The following is a 21,803-nucleotide window of genomic DNA, read 5'->3' as shown; positions in this document are numbered from 1 at the left end:
TGGAACTACTTAAACCTAACTAACCTAAGGACAGCACACACAGCCATGCCCGAGGCAGGATTCGAACCTGCGACCGTAGCAGTAGCGCTGTTCCGGACTGAAGCGCCTAGAAGCGCTCGGTCACAATGGCCGGCTCCTTCAATGGCCCAAACAGATGAAAATCAGAAGGCGCGAGATCCGGTCTGTAGGGTGGATGAAAAAGAACAGTCCAAGAAAGTTTTGTGAGCTCCTCTCGTGTAATCAAACCTGTGTGAGGCCTTGCATTCTCGTGGAGAAGGAGATTTTCTTTTGCATTTTTGTGGTGACGAACATGTTGAAATAGTTTCTTCAATTTCCTCAGATTTGCGCAGTACACTTCTAAGTTGATCGCTGCACCGTAAGGAAGGACATCAAACGGAACAATCCATTCAGAGTGCCGGAAGACCATCGCCATGACTTTACCGGGAGCGGCTTTGAACGTTTTTCTTTGAAGGAGAGGTGCTGTGGAGCCACTCCATGGATTGCCGTTTTGTTTCTGGTTCCAAGTGATTCACCCGTGTTTCATCGCCGGTGACAATGTCCTACAAAAAATTTTCACCGTCGACCTCGTAACGTACAAGCAGTTCCGCACAGAAGTGCTTCGTCATTCTTTATGTTCATCTGTTAGGAGGCTAGGGACCCAGCGGGCTCACGCCTTTGGGCACCCCAACTGGTGGACGAGTGTGTCACCATACCAACAGAGACGTCCAGTGAGAAGCGAGGTGTTTGTCTGTTATCCGCCAATCATCTCGAATGAGAGTGTCCGCACGTTCCAACATTACAGGAGTGGCAGCTGCGGCCGGCCAGCACTTGGGTGGGACTCGGACAGGTTTGCGCCACATTACTGCGATGATGACAGGCTCCTCACCCTTCAACTCACCGTGCTTTTGTTCACTGCCAGGTCTCTGTAGACATCCTGCAAGCGCCTATCAATATCCGCGATGCTCTGGTTTCTCGCTAAAAGAAATTCAATGGCAGCTCTCTCCTTGGAACGTACCTCCGTTACAGATGCCATTTTGAAGGCAATGTATAGCGCCGCCATCTGTCTGAACTTCATTAAACTACACGGGCTGAGCGGGAATGTTCCACGAAGTCCCATAAGAAACATCGCCTTTTTTTGCAACGGTAATTGGCCTAGGAAAATGTGTTGTATCACTTATTGAACGCCTCTCGTATTCTTTAGTCCGATTTAATAATGCAGTATATTAATAACTGATTTTTATTCAAACAATTATTTAGTATAGTCGAACGTGTACTAAAATACACAAAAACTAATGCGACCATGTTGTCTTGTGAATGTCACGCAAATAGTCGTCCGATACAACAATATTTTTATGTGGGATACTGAAACTGCCAGGGACGATGTACATTACATGTTAGCACTTTATAATCAGCGAAAATCGCATTTCTGCCTAACAAGCTGTACCATAATGTCAGCTGTCCGCAGACGACATACAGCCACAAGAGCAACAGTACGTGCAAATACGGTACATACACTCAAGCGCCAAAGAAGCTGGTATAGGCACGCGTATTCAAATACAGATATATGTAAACAGGCAAATTCGGTGCTGCGGTCGGCAACGCTAATATAAGACAACAAGTGTAAGGCGCAGTTGTTAGATCGGGTACTGCTGCAACAATGGCAGATTATCAAGATTTAAGTGGGTTTCAACGTGGTGTTATAGTCGGCGACCGAGCGATGGGACACAGCATATCCGGGGTAGCGATGAAGTGGGGATTTTCCCGTACGACCATTTCAGTGTATCGTGAATATCAGGAAACCGGTAAAACATCGACTATCCGACATCGATGCGGCCGGAAAAAGATCCTGCAAGAATGGGACCAACGACGACTGAAGAGAATCGTTCAACATGAAAGAAGCGCAACCCTTCCGCATAATGCTGCAGATTTCAATGCTGGGTTATCAACAAGTGTCAGCGTGCGAAGTACTCAACGAAACATCATCGATACGGTCTTTCGGAGCCGAAGGCCCACTTGTGTACCCTTGATGACTGCACGACACAAAGCTTTACGCCCCACCTGGTCCCATTAGCACCGACATTGCACTGTTGATGACTGGAAACATGTTGCCTGGTCGGGCGAGTCTCGTTTCATATTGTATCGAGAGAATGGACGTGTACGGGTATGGAGACAACCTCATGAATCCATGGACCCTGCATGTCAGCATGGGACTATTCAAGCTGATGGAGGCTCTGTAATGGTGTGCCGGCCGAGGTGGCCGAACGCTTCTATGCGCTACAGTCTGGAACCGCTACGGTCGCAGGTTCGAATCAAATGGTTCAAATGGCTCTGAGCACTATGGGACTTAACATCTCTGGTCATCAGTCCCCTAGAACTTAGAACTACTTAAACCTAACTAACCTAAGGACATCACACACATCCATGCCCGAGGCAGGATTCGAACCTGCGACCGTAGCAGTCGCGCGGTTCCGGACTGAGCGCCTAGAGGTTCGAATCCTGCCTCGGGCATGGATGTGTGTGATGTCTTTAGGTTAGTTAGGTTTAAGTAGTTCTAAGTTCTAGGGGACTGATGACCTCAGAAGTTAAGTCCCATAGTGCTCAGAGCCATTTGAACCATTTGTAATGGTGTGGGGCGTGTGCAGTTGGAGTTATATGGGACCTCTGATACGTCTAGATACGACTCTGACAGGTGACACACACGTAAGCATCGTGTCTGATCACCGACATCCATTCATGTCCATTGTGCTTTCCGACGGATTTGGACAATTCCAGCAGGACAATGCTACACCCCACTCGTCCAGAATTGCTACAGAGTGGCTCCAGGAATACTGTTCTGAGTTTAAACACTTCCGCTGGCCACCAAACTCCTCAGAGATGAACATTATTGAGCATATCTGGGATGCCTTTCAACGTGCTGTTTAGATGATATCTCCACCCCCTCTTACTCTTACGGATTTATGGACAGCTCTGCAGGATTCATAGTGTCAGTTCCCTCCAGCACTACTTCAGACGTCAGTCGAGTTCGCGCCACATCGTGCTCGCGGGGGCCCTACACGATATTAGGCAGGTTTACTAGTTTCTTTGGCTCTTCGGTTTAACTGCGAATATAATAACGAACATCCAGAAACCGTACATATTATCACGAAAATTACTGCCTCGAATTCGACAGAAAATAAAATGAACGCACTGATAGTGATAAATCTTCACTGAAAAATGCGTGGGTGGAAAACAAGAAAATCGTATCTGCTCATAGCGGTAACTAATACGTATTTATGTGAAAGCAAACACGAACAAAAAGTTATAAACTCTAAATGAATAACAGAAGCTTCCTGCGGAGCCAGAGATGACTACCACAGTTTCTGTGACGGGCGTTCCGCGATACCTGTTTTTGCGCAGCCGAGCGCGAGTGACGAAGTGTTTTCGCTCTGGCAGCTGAGCCGGCTTGCAGTCACGTGCCCGATAAACCGCTGGCTGACGGAGCACACAGCGCGGCAAATATAAGCTTCCGCGGCGCGGCTCGCTAGTCAGTTCTCAGTCAGCCGCTACTTGGTACAGAGACCTACAGGCAGCAGCATGAAGCTCGAGAGCATTGTACCCAACTTCACGGCGCCATCCACGCAGGGTCCACTGGACTTCTACAAGTGGAAAGGCAACTCGTAAGTCTGATACTATTATTAACCACACTTTTCGTTTTTGTTCAAATGTCTCTGAGCATTATGGGACTCAACATCTTAGGTCATAAGTCCCCTAGAACTTAGAACTACTTAAACCAAACTAACCTAAGGACATCACACACACCCATGCCCGAGGCAGGATTCGAACCTGCGACCGTAGCAGTCCCGCGGTTCCGGACTGCAGCGCTAGAACCGCACGGCCACCGCGGCCGGCTTTCCGTTTTTGGAGTCATCAGTCTTGCCACTGATTTGATGCGGTTTGACATTCATGTCTTGTGCCAGTCTCTTCGCCCGAGATAGGCAATTACACCAAACATCCTCACTTATTTGTTGTATATGTTTCAACCTCTGTCTTCCCCTGCAGTTTTTGTCCTCCATGGCTCCTACTTTCATGGCAGTTATTTCCCGATGTCGTAACACATGTCCCAGCATCCTGTCCCTTCTTTTGGTCCTTAGACAACGGTTGATGTGGACCGCGCATGATGTCATCATATTGAAACCAACAATTCGATCAGCTGACTAGTGGCAGCATCCATTTGCAGCCGATTTCCGGAATACTGATTCATTTATCTTTGAATTGTAGTAGTTTCAGTAAAGATTTCTTTATTTCAATGGTGAAATCTTTTGCGGCATTTAGTTGCATCTAAAGATATGATGTGAGAGTAAGTAACACTTCGTTCCACAGGTAAAGCTGTTTCGAAAATACAAGAAAAAGTTGCGAACACATTTCTCGAGATAAGTTAGTGAATTTACAGGCTGTCGATAAGAATGATAAGGGTCATTATATAACTATCTCGTAAAAATACATTGGTTCTCAAATGTAAATTTCGATGAATTGCGAAGATTTTGAGACGACAGAACGTTAATATCTAATTCACTACAGGAGTTTTCTCTGTAATGTTTTCTAATATACCATCCTCTTTACATTGATGTTGCTTCGGTACCTTCACTGGAATGAGCCAAGTCACAAAACATAAACGCTTATTTTGTGTAAAAAGCAGACATTACCGATAGAAATGTACCTCATGTCCAATAAACGCATGAGTAAACATTTCACAGTTATTAAGTGCTTCCCGCCAAACTGATATTTCGTTTTCTGCTTGTGTGGAAGCGGTGAACTAAATACCTCACAGTGGAAGGAAAACAAGAATTCAGTTAAGATAGGTAATTATGTCCCCTGTAAGAAGAAAGAACTGTCAGCATGATGTTCCAAACTGTCCGCTACTCCTTCAGCTGGCGAAATGTAACAAAGGTAGCCGTCGCATTAGTATTTGGAATTTCGGAGAAATTAGGTTAACTGTACAAAACTGTAAATGTAAGCTCTACTTTGCCTAGTGCGTAATGACAGAAATTCAGCCTTTTGTCTTCTGTCATAGTAAATACGCTGTCAGAAACTCTTATCTCAATTTAAAGCGTGTGTTTTATACTAGCATACCGCTTTTAGAGATGAATGTTCTCTTTTCCTATGCTGCTGTGCTTCTTGCTTCACCCATTAAGCGCTACTTTGATTTGGACGTAGCAGAATTCCTTTACTTTCATCTACTACGTGGTCCCCAACGTTACTTCCGTCGCTAATCTCGTTTCTGCTAACCCTCAATACTATAGTCTTTTATTCTTTTCACTACCAGCCTTCTGCGCTCAATAGACTGATCTTTACGATCAACAGACACTGTAATTCTATCTCAAGCTGTATTTTATTTCATTCTTTGGTTCTCCGATATAAAGATTGTGCAGTAGAGAAGAAAGGTTGCATCCCTGATTTACGACCTTTTTATCCGAGCAATTCTCTCTTCTTTTTCCTTTCTCATTGTTCCATCTTGGTTCCCGCACATGTTCTACGTGACTCATCTTTCGTAAAGTATATGCCTATTTTTCTAAAGATTCTAAACACATTATCCAGCTTTAATTTGATTCAGTATCTAAATTATAAGGTCAAAAGTAGACGATTTCAGCTACTTCTTTTTGTAATAATATTAATGTTAGCTCCTACACACTTGACGGTTGACCCCCTGCCGTAAGAAAAAAGGCTGTACGCATTAGAGCGCATTTTTTTCTTTCACTTCACACTTTTTGTCAACTAACCCTAAAATGAGTTTAATAAAATCTGTTGTTCCCTTTTTCACGTATCTAATATTTTAAAGAAGAAGTATTAGCGGGATTAAGTAATATCCGTTTACATTAGTACAAGCAAGTCGCCGAAGTGGCGTCAACTCTAAAGACTTGCACCAGGCGAACGGTCTACCCGACGGGAGGCCCTAGCCACACGGAATTTCCATTTCCATTGACGCCGCGCCCACATTACTGTGAGCCTCAATTTGATTAAGTCAAACACACAAATTCTGGGTGCTTTTAGCTTTTGTGGGGTAAATTGAGGAACAGCTTGACTGAGAAGTAGCAGTACCGTCACGAAAACTGACATCGGAGTGGAGAGCAGTGTGATGACCACAAGTCCCTCCTTATCCGCATCCAGTGACGCCTGTCGTCTGAGGACGACACGGCGGTCGGTCGGTACAGTTGCGTCTTCCGGGGCCTGTTCGGATGGAGTTAGTCAGAGAAATTAACACTGTTGTGGATTGGCAAGAGAGCCAACCCACTATGAGAGGAAGCCGAAAGGCACGCGTTTTAGCTCACGCAGGCTGGCGTGAGGTCTGGAACAGGTCAAGGAATTTAGACTAGCAAAAAAGGACGTAGCTGTGGAATACTTAACTTTAATCCATAAATGGTGAACATCGCTCTTGACGGTACATGTTTTACAGCATCTGTAGTAACTGGTAATGGCGCCTTGCTAGGTCGTAGCAAATGACGTAGCTGAAGGCTATGCTAACTATCGTCTCGGCGAATGAGAGCGTATTTTGTCAGTGAACAATCGCTAGCAAAGTCGGTTGTACCACTGGGGCGAGTGCTAGGAAGTGTCTCCAGACCTGCCGTGTGGCAGCGCTCGGTCTGCAATCACTGATAGTGGCGACACGCGGGTCCGACTTATACTAACGGACCGCGGCCGATTTAAAGGCTACCGCCTAGCAAGTGTGGTGTCTGGCGGTGACACCACAAACACCAGCAATACAGAAGGAGAGAAACTGGCGTTATGCTGCAAAGTGTTAATTAGATATTATCTCCCAATGAGAAAAAAAAGGATTTGTGTCTCCTACTTTTAAGTTCTAATTGACACACAGTACAAATAATCCACTGATAAATGCGTGATGTTGTTCACAGAAAACATGATATGAAAATTATCACTTTTGCGGTTCACTGACCAGAGGCTAAAAAGAAAAGAAAATTGTTAAAAGCAATCCCATGACATTGTATAACAGCTTCCTTGAAAACAATAAGATCACATAAAACGTTACCTGGGCTTGGTGGTGCAGTGATAAAAAAACTGAATTCCGGAGTATTGGGTACCAAGCAACATCAGGTCAACCTCAAACAGGTTTCACAGTCCCTCTCTAATCCCTCCACGAGTACGTTGCTATAACCACATTTTTCACCCAGTTGAATTTCTCTATCTAATGAGCTGTAGTTGGACAAACTGTTATACATCACCTGGCCTTTTCCTTAATTAAATAGCTCTTGCAACACACCGTGTGTATAAGGGACAGTCAAATGAAAACTGAACACCCGCCAGAACGAGACGATGGGATGGTTTCATTCACAAGTAGTCACCACACACGTCATTACATTTATCCCCATGGGAGACAAGAGCGCAGTCGGCCGCTGGCGAATCCACAACTGCACGCACTCTTGCATTTCCTCATCTGACTGATACCATCGTCCACGCATATATTTCTTTAGGTCACCAAAGACGGGAACATCACACAGTGAAAGATTCGGGCTGTACCGAGGATGTTGCGGTGTTTTCCAACCAAATCGCTGGAGCGTAGCCTTCATCTGATGGGCAGTGTGGGACACATATTTTAACACATGCAGTGGTTACTTTGGAATGGAACCATTTCATTGTCTCGTTGTGGCGGGTGTTTGGTTTTCATTTGACTGCCGCTTACAAATAGATGCGCTCTCAGGTTTCCTTTCTTAATTGATTAATACGGTATTCTTTTAGGTGTTCATTTAGTTGCTGTTTCCATGTTTATTCACAATCGTCCTCTATGTGCTGTCAACTTTGTTGTTACGTGTACTCACGGCCTGGACTGAGTGGAGTCTAATAAGAGAGTATACACCACCACAAAGCTTGTACCCTCCTCATTATATTTGTTTCTGTCTGAAATTTAGCCCAACTTTGCATTCCACTCTATAAAAGCCTCCGTATTACCAAAGTTAAGTATCCACCAAGTGTTATTCCACTTAAACTCGTATGTTAAACTGTGACTAAACAGAACATAATATGAACTGAACTGTAACTAGTCTGAATGCAACTGAAGTAAAACAATTATCTGGCTCTAATCAAAATTTCCACTTACCTCGCGTCTTGAAAATATTGTTCCAGATTTCTCGAAAGGACAACAGCAAACAGCAATCAGGCAGTGGCTAAGCTAGAATTCTATTTCCAAATACATATTCAAACTGTTGACAGTGGTAGTGCGTAATGATAAACAGTGTGGTTGACAGAATAACTGTTTCTATGAAATGATATTCCAAGACAACGATTTTAGAGATATATATATATATATATATATATATATATATATATATATATATATATATTCAAAACGACAGAGTAAAACTTCATGTGATCTTCACACATAATGGTCTGAGCAACAGAATGCTTAACAAAGTGAACAATGATTTGAAAAAGATACAAAGTCAGCAGAGAATTTCTGTAAAAATGAAACAACTTAATCAATTAATATATTAATCTCTAATTCAGGGAAGTGAGGTGGTCATTCTCTCAGCTCCGAGCAAATTAACTGTCTAACAGTAATCATTTCGAGCTGTTCGATGCTGTAGTCTTACCTCAAACTTCTTCTCTTAAAACAATGACATTATACAGAATATATATTGTTCTCACCTTTCAATGTGTACATCATATTCATCCTTACTGTCCTTTCTTCATCTAACAGCCGGCCGAAGTGGCCGTGCGGTTCTAGGCGCTGCAGTCTGGAACCGCGAAACCGCTGTGGTCGCAGGTTCGAATCCTACCTCGGGCATGGATGTGTGTGATGTAGTTAGGTTAGTTAGGTTTAAGTAGTTCTAAGTTCTAGGAGACTAATGACCTCAGAAGGTGAGTCCCATAGTGCTCAGAGCCATTTGAACCATTTTCATCTGACAGATACAATCACAAGTCCATACAGCACTACTAAATACGTCCGTCACCTACCGCACTTCAACCATGAATGTATCAGACAGCACAGAAGCAAAGACTGTGCCACGACAAGAACAAAGATGGTTTAACAGTAATATAACTTGCTCTCTCTCTCTCTCTCTCTCTGACTTGCATATCGATGACATACAAAACTCAAAATGACATGATCATCTTACAAGCTACAGGACCTGAAGAAGACGACTGGGTCGGTCGTTGAAATGTTGTGCATAAAAATGGAACCTACAACTCTGCTGAACATGTGAAAGCACATTATTAATGTAAAAAGATAATCCGCTACAATTTAGATGATTTAAAGAAATGCAGCGCTCATCTATAATACGTATCTTTGTTTCTCAGGTGGTGTGTTTTGTTTTCGCACCCGGCTGACTTCACGCCAGTGTGTACCACAGAGCTGGGCCGCATCGCCGTCCACAACCCGGAGTTCCAGAAGCGAGGAGTCAAGCTGCTGGCACTCTCCTGCGACAAGCTCAAGGACCACGTCGACTGGGTCAATGTGAGTGGTCCTCACTACTGGCTAATGCTGAGTGCATCATAAGATAAATAAGTTCCGTGATACTTCCATTTTACACCAGAGCTCAAGAATATCGCGCCTGTGTTGTCTACAGGACATCAAGTCGTACTGCAAGGACATTCCCGGCGACTTCCCGTACCCCATCGTGTCCGACGAGACGCGCGAGCTGGCCGTCAAGCTGGACATGATCGACGAGCGCGACAAGGACAACGTGGAGAAGGCGATGACGGTGAGGGCCATGTACGTCATCGGGCCGGACAACCGGCTGCGACTCTCCATGGTGTACCCAGCGTCCTGCGGCCGCAACGTCGAGTGAGTACCGCTGCCACACCCTCCACACCCACACACACACACACAGATACACACACAAATACATGTGCACTGCTCTCTGTGCATGGTTGATGACACGCGTGTCTGCTGGTGTTTCAGTGAGCTGCTGCGCGTGATCGACTCCCTGCAGCTGACGGACCGTCTGAAGGTGGTGGCCACTCCCGCCAACTGGACGCCCGGCACCAAGGTGATGATCCTGCCTCATGTGCCCGACCAAGACCTGCCCAAACTCTTCCCTGGCGGCGTCGAGCGCGTCTCCATGCCCTCGGGAAACAACTACGTGCGCACCACCACCGACTACTGAGACAACCCAGTTCTACAAGTCGTAATATTAATGTTGTTTATGTGCCAAATGTATTTGTTTTAAAAATACGTCTTTAATAAAAGTACTACAAATAGTTTTTCTTTTTAATTGTGTTTTTCTTTATTTTTGTGTTGGTTACCCTTGATTAATACTTATAAACTCACAAGGGAGGCATTAAAAAAATGGTTCAAATGGCTCTGAGCACTATGGGACTTAACATCTATGGTCATCAGTCCCCTAGAACTTAGAACTACTTAAACCTAACTAACCTAAGGACAGCACACAACACCCAGCCATCACGAGGCAGAGAAAATCCCTGACCCCGCCGGGAATCGAACCCGGTAACCCGGGCGTGGGAAGCGAGAACGCTACCGCACGACCACGAGATGCGGGCAAGGGAGGCATTATACCCAGTGTCACCGATTATGCTCATTGTTAATGCAACTGTTGGGGATATATACATCTAATAAATACTGCTCTAGTACAATTCGCTTCTCAACCATTTTCGATAGATCATTGCTCAAGGTGTCGTAAGCCTATAGAGTAGTATCTGTGAGCGCCAGGCGTCAACAATCGCCATTAACCCTGTCCCATGTGACTTACAACTCATGTCACTTTCTAGCGTCATAAGACAGTACAGAGTTGAATTCGTGCTCTGGCACCCTGTCTGTGTACCACTTCTGTAACACAGCGCACTCTTTGGGTGTGATAGCTCAGTCTCACTTCCCTCATGGGACAGAGAACATTGACAGATAGTTGCATGGTTGTGTTATTCATTTAGTCATAAGTATGGGCTCTGCTGACGTGAAAGAACATTGCTGTGAGGGTATTGACGGTTATAATCTTGTTTCGTATTGTTTTAGTTAATATAAACTGATATTACTATTGAATTAAGTAAATACCGTAACCTGATCTGATATCCTGACGGGACTCAAAACTCCCACTTTTATTTTGTACATAAATTGTAACAAATATATTAAAGAAATGTTCATATAACAATGCACATCCTGCTTTTTGTTGCTTTGATAACATTCTCATCAAATATTAAATCATTTGGTACAGTTTTTCATAGTTCGGACAGAAAATGGGTAATGGATGGGACCACGGCAGCAGACTAAAAGTGCCGTTACAGCTTTCGAGTCTCGTCATATACTTTTTTTATCTCCCAACAAATACTTGAACCGATACAACAAATCATGTTTCTTTGGAAAGGAACAGTAATGATAATCACAGTGGTAAATTCATGACGTAGTATAGTTGAGGCATAATAAGGAATTATGAAGGGATGATAAACTTATCCATATAAATTTATAGTTATTTCAGTGGCCATGACAAATATAGTTCCTCATCACTGGTAGGTCAGGAGGATTTGACGTGGATTTTATCATAAAAGCAGGGAAAACATAGCGCAGACTTACTACATTCTGCCATTTACATTTGATTTTTAATGATGATGGTTCAAATGACTCTGAGCACTATGGGACTTAACATCTGAGATCATCAGTCCCCTAGAACTTTTAAACCTAACGAACCTAAGGACATCACACACATCCATGCCCGAGGCAGGATTCTAACCTGCGACCGCAGCGTTCGCACCGTTCCAGACTGAAGCGCCTAGAACCGCTCGGCCCTTCCGGCCGGCGCCGGCCGAAGTGGCCGTGCGGTTAAAGGCGCTGCAGTCTGGAACCGCAAGACCGCTACGGTCGCAGGTTCGAATCCTGCCTCGGGCATGGATGTTTGTGATGTCCTTAGGTTAGTTAGGTTTAACTAGTTCTAAGTTCTAGGGGACTAATGACCTCAGCAGTTGAGTCCCATAGTGCTCAGAGCCATTTGAACCATTTGAACCTTCCGGCCGGCTTTTAATGATGATAGCAGAAGCAGTTCTCATTAAGATTTAACCCACTAGGGTCTGAATTTTTGCGCTTTGATTTTGACAAATATCAGTTTTTTTTATTTTTCTATATAGGTTGTAAACTCCTTTCGTAGAAATAAAACCAGAAAAATATATTTTTTTTTACTTCTATTTAGTTTTGGTAAAAAGGGACTTCAAAGTCCCATCAGGTCATAGTGGTACAGTCATTAACATTTCTTCACGAGAAGTAGTTTCTACGACTAGCAATAAAATCTGTCCATGAGCTCCAAGACTTTGGCTGCGAATATGATTTGAATGTGAAAACCCCCTTTTTTCTTCTTTTATTCTGAAAAGAGTTAGAAAATGTTTCTTGTTATCGCTACTATCTTCAAATTTAGTTCGTCCAGCTTCTGGAGAAGAAGTGGAAGTTTTCTGTGGCTTTTTTTTTCGTTTACTTTGTCCGTAAATTGTTGATTTCGAATGAATAAAGAAAATGTTTTGTTTCAGAATCACTACTTTCCTCATTTGACGCATCAATATCAAACGAAAAATGGTCCTGAGGTAACTCCCGTATCTCCTTGTCTTTCATTCTTCTAGCCACAGTCCACCATGCAAAAATATGAAGCTGTAGATCTGGCGTTACTTAGAAGTACCCAATTTTTTATACGAAAGGTTTCCAAAAATCTCCAATATTTTGTGGTTCTAAACAGTTACTAGCATAAATAGACTCACCACGAAATGAGGAAAAAATGAAGATTTGATTTTCACAGCAAACATTCCAAATGAACCACAGAATGGCCCGCTTCCAACTACACACAAACAAATAGGCTGAGATTCAGAGTACTATGGAACCATAGATAATACGTCCATGAAATTTCTGCGATGTGTTAATAATATACCAAACTAAGAATAAGCGGGACGCCGCAATCCCAGGTTATAGAAAAATACATCGCAACGCAGAGACAACAGTGTCACGATTCCTTATTGTACCCCGATTATACCTCGCCGGAAAGTAGTACTTTGAATGTTAGTGTTGTATGATGACTACAAATAAAGACCAATCTCAAACACAGTCTATCGCTTTAGCCAGCTGCGCTAAGGCTGCCGCTCCCATATCGTATTTCACAGGCTAGCAAAACTCTGGACCTCGATTTATTGAAAACGCTGGAGGAGCGCACCCTACTAGAGAAGCATACACTACAGTCTTGTGAAAGATGAGCAAAACCGGCGACCTGTAGGAGTATGCTTCCCTTGTGAGTGGCCGTAATTCGTGGGAAGGGTTGTCCTGTCTGAAATGTGCAGCGTATGGCGCCCGAATGTTGTGCCCAGATGTAATTTATGCCACGACACGATAACTGAGCAGTTCGTTACAGGCACGTGTGAACTGACATGGCAGCACATCACAAGTTAACAGATTTTCGACGTCGATGACAGTTGTTGCAATGTACACTCCTGGAAATGGAAAAAAGAACACATTGACACCGGTGTGTCAGACCCACCATACTTGCTCCGGACACTGCGAGAGGGCTGTACAAGCAATGATCACACGCACGGCACAGCGGACACACCAGGAACCGCGGTGTTGGCCGTCGAATGGCGCTAGCTGCGCAGCATTTGTGCACCGCCGCCGTCAGTGTCAGCCAGTTTGCCGTGGCATACGGAGCTCCATCGCAGTCTCTAACACTGGTAGCATGCCGCGACAGCGTGGACGTGAACCGTATGTGCAGTTGACGGACTTTGAGCGAGGGTGTATAGTGGGCATGCGGGAGGCCGGGTGGACGTACCGCCGAATTGCTCAACACGTGGGGCGTGAGGTCTCCACAGTACATCGATGTTGTCGCCAGTGGTCGGCGGAAGGTGCACGTGCCCGTCGACCTGGGACCGGACCGCAGCGACGCACGGATGCACGCCAAGACCGTAGGATCCTACGCAGTGCCGTAGGGGACCGCACCGCCACTTCCCAGCAAATTAGGGACACTGTTGCTCCTGGGGTATCGGCGAGGACCATTCGCAACCGTCTCCATGAAGCTGGGCTACGGTCCCGCACACCGTTAGGCCGTCTTCCGCTCACGCCCCAACATCGTGCAGCCCGCCTCCAGTGGTGTCGCGACAGGCGTGAATGGAGGGACGAATGGAGACGTGTCGTCTTCAGCGATGAGAGTCGCTTCTGCCTTGGTGCCAATGATGGTCGTATGCGTGTTTGGCGCCGTGCAGGTGAGCGCCACAATCAGGACTGCATACGACCGAGGCACACAGGGCCAACACCCGGCATCATGGTGTGGGGAGCGATCTCCTACACTGGCCGTACACCACTGGTGATCGTCGAGGGGACACTGAATAGTGCACGGTACATCCAAACCGTCATCGAACCCATCGTTCTACCATTCCTAGACCGGCAAGGGAACTTGCTGTTCCAACAGGACAATGCACGTCCGCATGTATCCCGTGCCACCCAACGTGCTCTAGAAGGTGTAAGTCAACTACCCTGGCCAGCAAGATCTCCGGATCTGTCCCCCATTGAGCATGTTTGGGACTGGATGAAGCGTCGTCTCACGCGGTCTGCACGTCCAGCACGAACGCTGGTCCAACTGAGGCGCCAGGTGGAAATGGCATGGCAAGCCGTTCCACAGGACTACATCCAGCATCTCTACGATCGTCTCCATGGAAGAATAGCAGCCTGCATTGCTGCGAAAGGTGGATATACACTGTACTAGTGCCGACATTGTGCATGCTCTGTTGCCTGTGTCTATGTGCCTGTGGTTCTGTCAGTGTGATCACGTGATGTATCTGACCCCAGGAATGTGTCAATAAAGTTTCCCCTTCCTGGGACAATGAATTCACGGTGTTCTTATTTCAATTTCCAGGAGTGTAATTCAGGCTTCTGAGGTCAACAGTATCTAGGGTGTATTTTCAGTATTGCAGAGACGATGTTTCCACCTACATAAAGTGGCGCACAAGACGACCACATGTGTCTGACGAACGGCCGTCCCCTCATACTGGCAGTTTACTTTGAATGAGATTGCTGCTTACTCGAGTCTGGGTCATGAGGAACTCGTTCTGTATGGGATTTACGGAGACAAATGCGATGCAAAGACTTAAGCAGCCGAAGATTGTCTATTGCCCCTGTGCCTCCCAGTTATTATTATTAAGCATATGGCAATTACACATCACTTTAGAAATACAATTAAAATATGTACATGATTTACAAATATACAGATGTACAGGGTGTTAAAGATATAAGTGCAGGTATTTCTGTTGATGACTTAGCACAGTATTCTGAACAACATTAGATCAGTATTTACTTCATTTTCAGACTACCTATTTCAAGTAGTACATTTCCAGGTTGGTTAGCACCTCGAAGTATGCCTGGCACAACCAAGCCATTAATGCTTATTTTCCCCTGAGCAGCAGGTCAGATATTGAATTGTGGACACAAAATGGGTCTATACAGACAGGAGTAGTCAACCTCACACCACATATACGATCATGCAGAAAACATCAGGCAGTAAATTATGTGATGTGTTTGCTGGAAGACAGAGGCAGAGAAAAAAACAACTAATGCACTAAAATGTGTATACAGGGTGAAGCGAAATTCGCGCAATCAGGCTTCGCGGCGCGACTCCTCGCATGCTAGCGATAAAAAAATGTCTCTCCCGAAATTTCGTCTGGCGAGTATATCCGGCAGAGAAAGGACGTTAAAGAGTGGCAGTCTGGCAACACTGCAACCACATGAATGGAGACTACATCTGTCAGCACATATTAGTCGTACACTGTCCAGTTGGTGCAGTGTATAAAGTTTTGGGTTAGCATGCAAGAGGTCGAGGGTTCGCCCTCGGTGGGGGCGCACTTTTTTTATTTGCTAATTTCATTCTGACATTTTATTCTGTAATATACACCATTTCTTAGGTCACGCATATCCTAAATTTTCAACATCTTGTAACGCTGAACATAACAAATACGTGGTTAGGCAAATAAGAAAATAGACAGTTTAAACAAATGTCCTGTCATAGGACAGAATAACTACAAAAACAATATCAGTTTCGAAATGCTGAAGATGACAGCATAGTACAATAACACAACATCTAATTGCCATTTATACTACATGTAATACGAGCGCTCAGACGTCGCACATTAGCAACCAGTGACAATAATAATGTCCACATTAACGACCGCATGACCTTCGCAACAGAATACGTTGTCCTCAGAACAACAGATGCTCAAAGCGACCTCCCTCCACGTCCAAACATTGCGCAACTCGCCGGATCATACAGCTCTGGTCCATACGCACCAAAGGTGCATCCACAGTGACAAGAGCAGCCTGAACATGCGCTACCAATTCTTCCATATTCGTCGGCGGAGAAGAGTACATGTGCTCCTTCAGGTGTCCACAAAGGAAGAAATCCAATAGATTTAGGTCAGGCGAAAGCGGTGGCCAAACAACTGGACCTCCACATCCGAGCCATTTCCCTGGAAATGTTTTGTGCAAATACTGTCGCACAATAATTCCAGAGTGTGGAGGTGCACCATCACGATGGAACCATATCCTCTGCCGAACATGTAGTTGAAAATCTTCCAGCGCATCAGGCAGATAGTTCGAGAGGAATGCACGATACCTTCGTGCAGTCAACTGGTCAGGCAACATGCAGGGCCTAACCACCTGTCGCCTAATATTCCTGCCCAGACGTTGATACCAAAGCGAACTTGATATCCACGGTTGTGGTGATGTCTGGGTTAACTTGACACAAATGGTGGGCATTGTGCATATTGAAGACACGCTCACAAGTGAATGCTGGCTCATCTGACGAAATTACGGTGTTCATAAAGCCATCGTTGGCTTCCTGTTGTTGTTGGAACCATTCACAGAATTGCATTCTCTGATGGTGATGTGCAGGATGCAGGTGTTGTGTGAAAGCATAATGATAGGGGTGCAGCCCATGCTCGTGCAGCATGTCAACGAACGTGCTTTGCAAGACACGCAGCTGTCTTGCTACGCTACGTGTACTTCGCTGAAGTTCTTGGTGTATGACCTCCAGAATAGCTTCCTCCGTAGCTGGGATAAGCGAGTCCGTGAACGACCTCTGCCACGCGAGGATGGAAGGAGACAATCTGACTACTGAAGGCGCAGCTCCAGATGACAAAACATATTTTTTCTGGATGGCGTAGACGAGGATATCTAGCAGCATATTCACGAGCGGCAACAGCAGCCTGGTTATCAAATGCACCAAGGACCAGAAGCATATCCACATATACATCGTTTTTCTATGCCACATGTCTGCCACACTGATTTAGAGATTTACAATGAGAAAATTCGATACGTGTACGCATATACATTGGAGTCTGTCACGGGCGAGTTAATCCGCTCGCAACTAGTTCCTGTCTGGTGGACAGCGCGTACAGTATAAACACGCCGTCAGTCCTGTGCGCTGTTCCACCTAATGCACATTATCCTTGTGACAGATGTTGTCCTGCATGATTCGTCCCGACACCGCTAATTATGAAATGTTCGGTTTCGAATTACACTGTTTCCCTAACGGCAATAGACGTGATGTTTGCACAATCCTATCGATATAATAATAATAATAATTATTATTATTATTATTATTATTATTATTATTATACATTGAGAAACGTACTAAACAGCATGCGGTTACCAGACTCAATGTTGAAAGGCATAATTAGTGGGACCATGGTGATAAGACATACAAATAATAACCGAGTTTGGACATTATTCTACATCTACATTTATACTCCGCAAGCCACCCAACGGTGTGTGGCGGAGGGCACTTTACGTGCCACTGTCATTACCTCCCTTTCCTATTCCAGTCACGTATGATTCACGGGAAGAACGACTACCGGAAAGCCTCTGTGCGCTTTCGAATCTCTCTAATTTTACATTCGTGATCTCCTCGGGAGGTATAAGTAGGGGGACGCAATATATTCGATACCTCATCCAGAAACGCACCCTCTCTAAACCTGGACAGCAAGCTACACCGCGATGCACAGCGCCTCCCTTACAGAGTCCGCCACTTGAGTTTGCTAAACATCTCCGTAACGCTATCACGCTTACCAAATAACCCTGTGACGAAACGCGCCGCTCTTCTTTGGATCTTCTCTATCTCCTCCGTCAACCCGACCTGGTACGGATCCCACAGTGATGAGCAATACTCAAGTATATGTCGAACGAGTGTTTGGTAAGCCGCCTCCTTTGTTGATGGACTACATTTTCTAAGGACTCTCCCAATGAATCTCAACCTGGCACCCGCCTTACCAACAATTAATTTTATATGATCATTCCACTTCAGATCGTTCCGTACGCATACTCCCAGATGTTTTACAGAAGCAACTGCTATCAGTGTTCGTTCCGCTATCATATAATCATACAATAAAGGATCCTTCTTTCAATGTATTCAGCCGGCCGGAGTGGCCGTACGGTTCTAGGCGCTACAGTCTGGAACCGAGCTACCGCTACGGTCGCAGGTTCGAATCCTGCCTCGGGCATGGATGTGCGTGATGTTCGTAGGTTAGTTAGGTTTAATTAGTTCTAAGTTCTAGGCGACTGGTGACCTCAGAAGTTAAGTCGCATAGTGCTCAGAGCCATTTGAATCATCTATGTATTCGCAATATATTACATTTGTCTATGTTAATGGTCAGTTGCCATTCCCTGGAGCAAGTGCCTACCCGCTGCAGATCTACCTGTATTTCGCTGCAATTTTGTAATGCTGCAAATTCTCTGTATACTACACCATCATCCGCGAAAAGCCGCATGGAACTTCCGACACTATCTACTAGGTCTAGGTCTAGGTCTGGTCCTACTGCTAACGTAACGCCCTAAAGCAGGGGCGGGCAAACGTTGCACGCGGCTCATGAGCGCACAGCGCTGCACGTGTGCTGCTCGCGTGCAATCGTCGACTGGAGCAGTGGCCACAGCCGGCAGGTTGCGGCAGTGTAGTACCAGGCTAAGCTGCGGACGTTGATGCGTAGCGACCACTACGTAGTCAACGTAGTATTTCAAGAACCGGAAAATGCAGAGTGAAACAAGGAAACGGAGAAGTGGAGATTTGCTATCATTTTTTCTTTGTGCAAAAACGTGAAAATTCAAAATGTTTAATATGTGGCAGTATTCTCGCTGGTCAGCGGAAGTTTAGTATTGAAGGCCATTATAACAAATTTCACAAGGACGAGTACAATTTATTGTCGGATTCTGAGCGGATGGGGAAATTGACTGAGCTTAAGAAGAGCGATCTGACGATACTAGATGAATCTGTCGTAGTTACTGTAGTCACGAGAGATCTGCGACTTCCTTTCGTCATGTCTCTCATGTAACTGATTTAACATTTTATGGAGCATCGTTTTCAATTTTTCAGGACGACAACAATAATAGCCCAGCGGTACGAGCTTAATATAGCGAGAGCTGGAAAACCATTTGCTGAATTAGTAAGTGTCGGTTAAGAGCAAACATCAGTGATGAAAATTTAAGTAGCTGCTTGCGTTTGTCTGTATGTAGAAATTTTGTTCCACTCCACCTGTGATAATTAAATAAAACGTACCGTAGGTAATAGGTACTCTTTCAAAACACATCTTTAAAGCACTCCTACTAACCTTATTTTGTTCCACTCCACCTGTGATAATTAAATAAAACGTATCTTAGGTAATAGGTAATCTTTCAAACCACGATATCTTTCAAGCACTACTACTACTAATCTTATTCCTACATTCAATAAAGCAAGCTAGGAAACAAAACGCATTGCAGAGGAAGGAGCGGACAGAAGGTATGGTGGGGAGTGGAGAGAAGCGCGTGGCCAGCTTGCCCCTGTGTGCACGCAGAACACCTGTTAACTGCACGCGTGCAAGTGCACCGCACACGTGCAGGATTCCTGCCCGCCCCTGCCCGAAAGGAATGTAATGGACCTGAACGAGGCAAGAATAATAGTTGGTACTAATCCATGGGACTATTGGAGGAAAGTACAAAGGAAACAGGTTTCGCATCTAGTAGATGAAGAGGTGCGAATAAACTCACGTAGGTCACCGCTACGTGAGGCTTGTTTGCTCTGTGAAGTAGGACAAATAATGGTGATCTGTGGCATCTCTGCCGAAAGAGCACAATGCTGGTGCACGCACAAGTGTTTCCGAGCACACCGTTAATCGTACTGCGTTGAACATGGAACTCCGGCCGGCCAGGGTGGCCGAGCGGTCCTAGGCGCTACAGTCTGGAACCGCGCGACCGCTGCGGTCGCAGGTTCGAATCCTGCCTCGGGCATGGATGTGTGTGATGTCCTTAGGTTAGTTAGATTTAAGTAGTTCTAAGTTCTAGGCGACTGATGACCTCAGAAGTTATGTCTGATAGTGCTCAGAGCCATTTGAGCCATGGAACTCCGCAGCAGACCACCCCTACGTGTTTACATATTGGTCCAACGACACCGACAATTACGATTGTAGTGGGCACAGGACCGTCGTGATTCGATCGTCGATCGGTGGAAATTTGTCAGCTCTTCGGGTAAATCACATTTTTGTTACACTAGGTCGATGGTCGTCCCCACAAACGCCGCCATCGAGGTGAACAGCGGCTCGAAGCGTGTAGCGCGCCATTGACGCAGGCTTGTGGGAGTAGTATTATACTGTAGGAGACAATCTCCTGCGCTTGCATGGGACCTGTAGTAGTAAATCAAAGACACGCTGACATCTGCGAACCACCTGCATCCCTTCATGCTTGATGTCTCCCCGAAGGCACTGTCATCTTTCAGCAGTATTGTCCGTGTCTCGGAGTCAGATCCGTGCTACTGTGGTTTGAGAAGCATTATGGTAAACTCAAGTTGAAGTCTCGGCGACCAAATTCGCCTGCTTTACATCCTATGGAACCGTTCCATCTGGGTCGCTGTTGGGCGCAATCACTGCGTACGCAAATCAGCGTCCCGTTATTTACGCGAATTACATGACCTGTGCGTAGACATCTAATGCCACATATATCCACAAACCTAACAACAAACTGTCGGATCCCTGATATGCAGAATCAGTGATGTATTTCGTTCCAAAGATGGACAAACAAGCTATTAAGCATGTGGTCATAATGTTGTGGCTCAACAGTGTATGATGAGCTCTTCCTTCAGGCTGAGTGCCTCCTCTATAGTCTCCGCTTCGCTCATAATATCGCCTACATAAAAATCTCTTTTGAATATGTGCGCAGACCTTTGGTATATTATTCTCTCACCTTCTGCTGGTTGTAGTAGAGATCTTACTGCTAAAAACAGCGCAGCTGCTGTCTGCGTGTGTTCGGAACTGCAGGACAATAGAATATAAGTCATCTCGTACTTTTGGTCCAGTCATCGAGATGTCACTGAAGGTAGGCGCTATACACCACTCGAAGTCTAGCAGTAGTGCGTCATTGTTTAAGCACTGCATGATGTGGCGTGTAATACGTGCGGTTTTCTGTATGTGTGCTTACCAGTTCCATGCGACCCAAATCTTCGTATGGCTCATAAAGCTAACTCATTGCGCCTTTAATTCTGGATGACGCTGTAGCCTGCTCTCTAGGCGCTGAAAACAGCATGTAGCATTGTTTATGGAATCTCTTAGTCTGTATGATTGTTTTTCACTAAAAGTTTGATCATGAATCCACCATTTGCTTTGCTCTGAATGGTTTTCGCAAAATGCGCCTCACGTTATCGCTCTTCTTCCTTGTGTACAGAGCAGACTTCATAATTCAGGAAGTGTTCGACCTGGGCGGTGATTGTGTGTGAGGCATGACAGACAGTACACTTTGCACATTGGACTTGATTAAGTGAAGGAGTATCTTTCCTGACACAATCCGACCGAACGCTGTATCCTGTGAGGTTGGGTGGTTCTCTCTCTTCAGCTGACTA

The 21,803-nt window shown here is 45.2% G+C and overlaps 1 protein-coding gene across 1 annotated transcript; it reads left to right on the top strand.

Annotated features, from left to right (window-relative positions):
• The first annotated feature begins 3,512 nt into the window (after positions 1–3,512).
• On the top strand, positions 3,513–10,202 carry LOC126191274 (peroxiredoxin-6-like). Its single transcript, XM_049932083.1, has 4 exons — positions 3,513–3,656; positions 9,286–9,442; positions 9,555–9,772; positions 9,890–10,202. The coding sequence occupies exons 1-4, from the start codon at positions 3,574–3,576 to the stop codon at positions 10,092–10,094; spliced, it is 663 nt and encodes a 220-aa protein (XP_049788040.1). The 5' UTR covers positions 3,513–3,573; the 3' UTR covers positions 10,095–10,202.
• The last annotated feature ends 11,601 nt before the right edge of the window (positions 10,203–21,803 follow it).

This window comes from Schistocerca cancellata, chromosome 6, assembly GCF_023864275.1.
Source record: "Schistocerca cancellata isolate TAMUIC-IGC-003103 chromosome 6, iqSchCanc2.1, whole genome shotgun sequence".
Classification (NCBI taxonomy): domain Eukaryota; kingdom Metazoa; phylum Arthropoda; class Insecta; order Orthoptera; family Acrididae; genus Schistocerca; species Schistocerca cancellata.
This window is presented reverse-complemented; position numbering and strand designations above follow the sequence as displayed.